This window comes from Gavialis gangeticus, unplaced genomic scaffold, assembly GCF_001723915.1.
Source record: "Gavialis gangeticus isolate Ggan-Ray unplaced genomic scaffold, GavGan_comp1, whole genome shotgun sequence".
Taxonomy (NCBI): domain Eukaryota; kingdom Metazoa; phylum Chordata; order Crocodylia; family Gavialidae; genus Gavialis; species Gavialis gangeticus.
The window spans coordinates 75,599,017-75,606,546 of NW_017728994.1; the positions used below are offsets into that span (position 1 = coordinate 75,599,017).

General features: G+C 41.0%; 1 protein-coding gene across 1 annotated transcript in view; it reads right to left on the reverse strand.

Moving 5' to 3' along the window:
- Nucleotides 1-6,245, reverse strand: part of TCERG1L (transcription elongation regulator 1 like) — a 275,073-nt gene extending 268,828 nt beyond the window's left edge. The window contains exons 1-3 of the mRNA XM_019502183.1: nucleotides 6,165-6,245; nucleotides 5,511-5,657; nucleotides 4,521-4,701 (exon numbers count right to left, since the gene is read on the reverse strand). Of these exons, the coding sequence (XP_019357728.1) occupies nucleotides 4,521-4,701; nucleotides 5,511-5,657; nucleotides 6,165-6,245 (409 nt within the window). The remainder of the gene's footprint in view (nucleotides 1-4,520; nucleotides 4,702-5,510; nucleotides 5,658-6,164) is intronic.
- Nucleotides 6,246-7,530: the final 1,285 nt, after the last annotated feature.

The window sequence follows — 7,530 nt, forward strand, 5'->3', positions numbered from 1 at the left end:
TAGGTTAGATATTAGGAAGAACTACTTCACTGTAAGGGTGGCCAGAGCCTGGAATAGGCTTCCCAGAGAGGTGGTGCTCTCACCTTCCCTGGAAATCTTCAAGAGGAGACTGGATAGGCACCTGGCTGGGGTCTTATGACCCCTGCCACCCCCAGTGCTCCTTCCTGCCCATGGCAGGGGGTCGGACTAGATGATCTGTCTAGGTCCCTTCCGACTCATTGATTCTATGATTCTGTAAGCATGGGGCCATTGCTTAACAGCTCAGGAAAGCTGGTTAACAACACTCAGGAGAAAACTGAACTCCTGAATGACTACTTTGCTTTGGTATTTCACTGGACTAAGGGGAAAATCATACTAGATAAGGTTCAAAATGGGCATGGTGGTAATGACTGCCTTCCTACTGTTGACGTTGAGCTGGTGCATGATTGATTAGAAAAGTTAGACATTTATAAGTCAGCAGGGCCGAATGATCTTCATCCGAGAGCGCTGAAGGAGCTGGCTGAAGTCATCATGGGACCTCTGATGAAACTCTTCCAAAACTTGTGGCACTTGGGGAAGGTCCCTGAAGACTGGCAGAGGGCCAGTGTTGTACCCATCTTCAAGAAGGGGAGGAGAGAGGACCTGGGCGACTATAGGCCAATTAGCCTAATTTCTATACCAGGGAAAATCCTGGAAAAATTCTTCAAGGAGCCTATGGGCAATACGCTTGCAGGAGGTAGGATTCTGAAGGACAGCCAGCATGGATTCATTGCAGGCCGGTCTTGTCTTACCAACCTCATCTCCTTCTATGCCCAGGTAACTCACCACCTGGATAAGAGACAGAAGGTTGACATTGTATACCTAGACTTCAAAAAGGCCTTTGATCTGGTATGCCATGATGTTCTCAAGGGAAAAATGAAGGATTGCAGGCTTAACTGCTTGACAGTTAGGTGGGGTAGAACCCAGAAAGTTCTAATGAATAGATCTGTGTCATCTTGGTGAGAAGTGGCCAGTGGTGCCCCTCAGGGGTCCATGCTTGGTCCACTGCTTTTCAACATCTTTATCAATGATTTGGATATGGGGGTGAAGAGATCACTGGCCAAGTTCGTGGATGACACCAAGTTATGAGAGAGCACAGTCAAGCTTGAAAACAGGCTGCAGATATAGGTGGACCTAGACAGGCTGGCAAATTGGGTGGATCGGAACCAGATGAAGTTCAAAACTAAGAAGTGTAAAGTGCTCCATCTAGGGATGAACAATCCCCAATGTACTTACAGGCTCAGTGGTGCCAAACTGACTAGCACCATGACTGAAAGAGACCTGGGGGTAATAATAGACCATAGTATGAACACGAGCTATTGGTGTGATGCTGTAGCCAGCAGGGCAAACAATACTCTAGCATCAACTGATGCATCTCAAGCAAAACCAAGGGAATGATTCTTCCGCTTTACTCAGGACTGGGGAGACCACAGCTGAAGTACTGTATCTAGTTCTGGGTGCTGCACTTCAACAAGGACATGGGAATGCTTGAGAGAGTCCAGAGAAGAACCACCCATATAATCAAAGACTTGCGAGGCAAGCCATATGAGGAAAGGCTGAGGGACTTGGGCTTCTTCAGCCTAAAAAAGAGAAGGCTTAGAAGGGACTTGGTAGCAGCTTACCTCTACATCAGGGGAATACATCAAGGGCTCAGTGAACAACTGTTCACCAGGGCATCCTTGGGCGAAAACAGGAGCAATGGCCACAAACTCCTGGAAGACCGTTTCAGACTTAACTCTAGGAAAAACTTCTTCACAGTCAGGGTGTCCAGACTGTGGAATAAACTCCCTCCAGAGGTGGTGCAATCACCTACCCTGGGAATCTTCAAGATGAGACTGGACAGTCACCTCACTGGGGTCATCTGACTCCCAGATGTCTTTTCTGCCTAGTGCAGGGGGGCTGCACGAATGATCTTGTGAGGTCCCTTCCAGTCCCTTTCAATCTATGAATCTATGTCCCTGAACAGGTGAGCAGGATACTCTAAACAGGCATCTCCAGGTTTTTCAACCTCAAAGAAGCATTGGTTCACCCCAGTCAAAATCCTCAGCCTTGGCTGCATCCTACAACCAATGTTTTTTGAGAAAGGCAGGAAAAAGAAAAGTCTGACATCTGTAGCAACAGTAGGAGACAGAAGGGGAAAAGATTCCTTCTTGGCATCATGTTGCAACCGGAAAAGCCCAGAAACATGTGAAAAACAAACCATCTCCACCAAAATACCGGAGGCTGCAAACACAACACTACACATCATGGCTCCTATCTGAAAACCCCAAACTCCCCTTTCTGTCATCCTATCTCCTTCATGAATTTATCCAAACTCCTTTAATCTTCTCTCATAACCATAAACTCTGCTTCATTCTCTTCTCCTGGGCAAGGTCCTCTCCAATTTTCACTTGCTCTGGGTTGCAGAGTTCTTTGTGTGGTCTCCTTGTAATGCATGTATGCGGATGTCCTGGGCTTCCCACTGTTTCTCTTCACAAGTAATTATCAACAGAGAGTCAGTAGGAAAAGAAAAGAAGGTGAAGGACTCTTCCTTACCAAATCAACATGGTTAGGAAGCAAAATTTTATTAGGATTACAATATTGAGCTGTAGGTAGAAAATTGGAAGAAAATATAAAATCTGCCTGGACATGTCAGGGTGTCTTTACCCTGCATAAGCAACAGCATATGGGAATGTATAAAGGTATTTAGAGAAAAGTTCACTGGTGGATTGTAAAAGCTGAGACTATTGCTAAAGCAAGGCCAAAGGTCAATAGAATCCTAACATGCTTCAAAAGTGTGGTAGAATGGAATTAAATAATGTGAGGATTTAAAACGTAAAAGTCACAAAGGGTCAAATTGTCACCCCACTGGTGTCAATGGAAAAATTCCCACTGACTTCAAGCCCTGAGGCTGCATCCCACCTTTGGTACAGAAATCTGAGGGGGCACGTGCTCTCCCCGCCAACCCTCCCTCATTCTTGCCAATGGAAATAAGCTACATAAGGATACAATGGGGGTACTTTTGAAAATCCCACCCATTGCTCCTGGAAGAAGGAACACATGCTGACCCTCTTATTTTTTATTATACAATATGAATGCATTGCAAGTTTTTTCTGTGTGTGAACTATGGAATTAGGTCACCTTTATATATTACTACCTGATGGTGCATACAGACAAAAGTCAGAAAAATCAGGTAATAGTACAAAGCTGTTAAACAACAAATAGATGTAGGAACAAATGAGTTAATTCCAACTGCCCTTCATCAGGCTTTTAGAAAGTATTCATCACCATGACATCCAGCCATTAGCTGGATACTTTGAAGAATGCATACTTTTGGGGGATACAACTCAAATATTCCATATGCCATGTACTTGGAGAAGCATAAATAGCATAATTATTTTGCCTATCAGCATCCTTATTTATGGTCACTATAATTCATAACAGAAAGCTGAACAAAACACTAGACTTGATCAATAATTAACAATAGCAGGAATAAAAGGTATCTTATTGTAAATTATAATTGAACTATAGAAATTACTTGAATTGTTCTATGTGTTGAATAATATTAAATGCCAGTTAGGAGAATAAGCCTGACAAACAGAGACCTACCTCCCACCTCTAACCCTACATTAACCAAAATAGTAATGCCTGGTTAAATTTGATAGAAAATAGATGATAGAAACACAAGAAAATTACATGCACACAATGCTATTTATAAATAAAAAATATACCAAAACAAAGAAATCTGTGACAGCTATTGCTTTCCATTATTTGAAAAAATATTAACTTTGACTTCAGTAGGAAAGCCCTTAGAAGTTTTCACTTCTGGAATATATATTTGTGCTTTAAATGTAATTAGTTGTCTATTTACTAGTGTTTTCATGTGGTAAACATTATTTCAGGGCAGTTCAGCAAGTACCAATCAAAGGAAAGATACATCTTCAGACCAGTATATATTCTGGCCTTTCCCATTTATAAAAGAGAATTACCACATGCAACATTATACTGCTAGCAGCTGCAACATACCTGGGTTATGCAGATTAATGAAATTTATTTCATGCACATTGTCTTGCATAACTTATTTTTAATGAGCTGATGGATCAATTACTCTTCATGTTAAAAACTGCCTACATGGACCCATCAAAAATCTAAAATTAGGCAACTAATGTTAAAATTATACATCAACTATCTTAGGAATCTCATTAGATTGTATGCAGATAAGCCAAGTCTTCTTGAATGATAGCTGTGCCCCCTCATAGTGGAGTGAGTTGGCCTGTTTCTGAAGAATCTGAACTCTGATTTTCAATAATTAATTTTTTTTTCTTTGTAAATTAAAAGCGGAAGTTAAAAAGTTAAGTAACAGTGAAATGTTCTTATTCTGGCCTAGGTTTTCAAGTTTGTAGTCCAAGAGTGAGTTTTACTTGAGAAAAGTAGTTCTGATGCTATCACCTAAAGCAAAACATCAATAGGAAAAATAAATAGTACAAAATATGTACATAATTATTTATTTATTTATTACTAACCTGGTATAGGCTGAGGTGTTAACACCACTGTGGGAAGAGGCCTTGAGGCAGTAGCTGGCCTAGATATAGCCATAGCTACTTGATTTGTCATCAAAAGAGGTTTCTCATGTCCCTGGAAGATTCTTGATTCCTCAGGATGTATCCATGCTGAATCCAGAGCAAATGCATTATTTAAATATATCTGCCCAGGATAAATGAGAAAAAAGTTCAAGTTGAAGATAATATTATTTAATTTATTAGGACTCAAGATCTTGAACACTAAGATGAGGGATACATAGTTTGAATAATGAACTGGCATATGTGGTAAGATTGTAAATTTTGTGTGCTGGCTGTTACCTGATCCCTAAAATAACAGATGTAATACATATCCTAATATAAAATATGAGACTTATTAAATATCCCAAACTAAAAGATCAAGTTAATCAGGCTCCAGATAGTATCAGAACAAAGTTATCCTACTACACTTGGTTATTTAATTTTTTTCAAAAAGGGTGTTGGAAACAAGGGAAAAGATCTAATTTATACTTACTTGCAGGCCCAAGTTTACAGAGGTGTCATTGTAGGACCAAGGTTAAAAATAATTAGTATGAAATATTGGCCCAACTAAAGCTGTGGGCAAACTTCCACTGAGCCCATTGAACAAAAGTATTTCACTCCAGGTAATAGAGAAGTGGCATGAGTAAGCTCAGTATGAAAACCAATCAAAGCCATGGTTTTGTGGTAAGAATAAACTATTTTATTTGATTTAATACAAGTAAATGTTAAGGATATTTTAGTCCTTTTCAGTCTTTCAGAGAAGTGCTGATTTATGCCTGCAAAAATAGCCTGCTTATTGATTATTCTTTATAGCATTTTTTTTTCTTCAAGATATTTGCTTAACAGATTGCTGACCTTGCTCATCCCTTCATAACCTACTGAAACCATAATTTTTCCTGGGTTTACAGTAACAACTTAATATTCAAGTAAATCTCAAACTAAGGGCAAGCTTACCTTGCAGTTTGGTAGCCTCTTATCTATCCAACTTTTCCCAGCATGAGGTGGAACAGTCGATGTGTATACATGTGGGAAAATAGGAACAAATTCCACACTAGAAGAAGGGGAAAATCCTATGACTGGAGAATGGGATCCAAACATCCACTTAAAAAAACAGAAAGTTAAAAATAAATCAATTAATAATATTCTACAATAAATCAACTGTTATATCCATATATTTAGAAATGTTTAAGAGGTAGATACTGAATTTCAAACAAATGCTACCTTTTTAATCCATCAAGCAATTTTTGTTTTGGTCTGTTTAGGCATTATTATAATCAGCCCCCTCTGTACTGTGTGCCACTGGGAAACTAAACTGTTTTAGATATCTATAAATAGGAAATTCAGACTTGCAGAGTGCCTACTTAATACTATTACTAATTGGCAATGAATTATGATTTTTGTGCACTCCAAAATAAAATTAACATAGAAGGAGAAAAACAACCTACAAGAGTTATTTCCTCAAGAGCCAAACAGAAACAGAGTCTGCCATTTTCTGACTCTTGAGCTATTTGGACCTATGGATTTATATTGTAGCAAATGTGCTCACATTTCAAAATAGTTGATGGCACTCTTTCTTTAAACACAAAACAACATGCCTTCCCTTCTTGCCCATTTTCCTTCCAAACCAGCAAGTGCAAAGAAACACTCATAGCTAGACATCTCAAATGAACTAAGAATGATCAAGCTCATCGTTTTTTTTTTTCAAGAAACAGTATTAAAATATAATCAAAATGGTTAATACTAAGCTAAACTACTACAGAATTAGCACAGCTTCTAGGACATAGGCTTTCTAGTCAACATTTACAACTAGGTAAAGTGGCCTTACAGTATGGACAAGTAATGGAAACATTTAGAAAAGCATCCATGAGATACAATGCATGAACGCATATAATTTGAACCTTTTAATGTTGGTTCTACTGTTTTGGAATGAGACATTTACTACAACTGCTTTCTGCACAGTTAGAACATCCCTTGTGCTCCTAACCTGCTTTCCCCACAAGTGTACTGTGATTTCGGTGACTTAAGGGATGAAAAGCAAAGCCTTAAAGAACAGAGTCTGAAGCAGGCGCCCCCCCCCTCCCCCCAACTTCTCCTATGGGAAAAAGATTCTTGCAGGTTCTAAAGATTAAGGAAAAATCGAGTTTGCAGACATTAAATACCTCTAGTGGCAGCATCCTGACACAACATAAAAAATGTTGCAACTGCATCCAGATGTATTTTAAGAAATCATACTCTACATATTCAAGAAGCCTCGGGGAATATTGAAAAGGATGAGAAATAGAAGTGCTTGGTGGGTGATAAATGTGATATTTGCTTCAATAGACTGGCATGAAAAGGGAAAGACAACTTTGTTTTAAAGCATGAAGAGAGATATTGGAGCCAAGCTTTGTGCTGAATGAACCAAACACCCTTACATCGTTATCTGGCCCTTAGGTACGCCAGATGCTATTCTCAGTCTGCTCTTTCAGAGCAAATGCTTAATAATAATAATAATAATAATAATAATAAGTATTTGTTCCGGACAAGAAATGCTTCTTTGTGGATCAAATACGCCTGGCCGGAGCGGTGCAAGCCTTCAGCAAAGCCCAGCGCTAGGCTCTTTGCAGGGGATTCATTCCAGACAGACACCGCTCCGCATCCTCTGCGCCTCACAGTCCCGCTCTGCCCAAGGGCAGCGGCTGCTTCCCGAGGAGCAGGGCCAGGGCCGAGCCCCGCCGCGCGCGGGGACCTCCGCACGTCCCGGCCTCATTTCAGGGAGCCGCAGCTGGAGGCGGAGGCGCACACACGCACGTCCCCCGCCGCCCACCCGCTCGGAATCAGCAATGGCTCCGGCTGAAGAGCCCTCGGGGCCCTGCGAAGTGCGGCCGCGCGCGCCGGGAAGTGGCGGGAAGTTCAGCACCGCGCCGCGCAGGACAGCGCCCGCCGCGCAGGAGGCAAAAGTTGTGGCCGAGCGCCGGCGGGGCCGCGGGGGGAG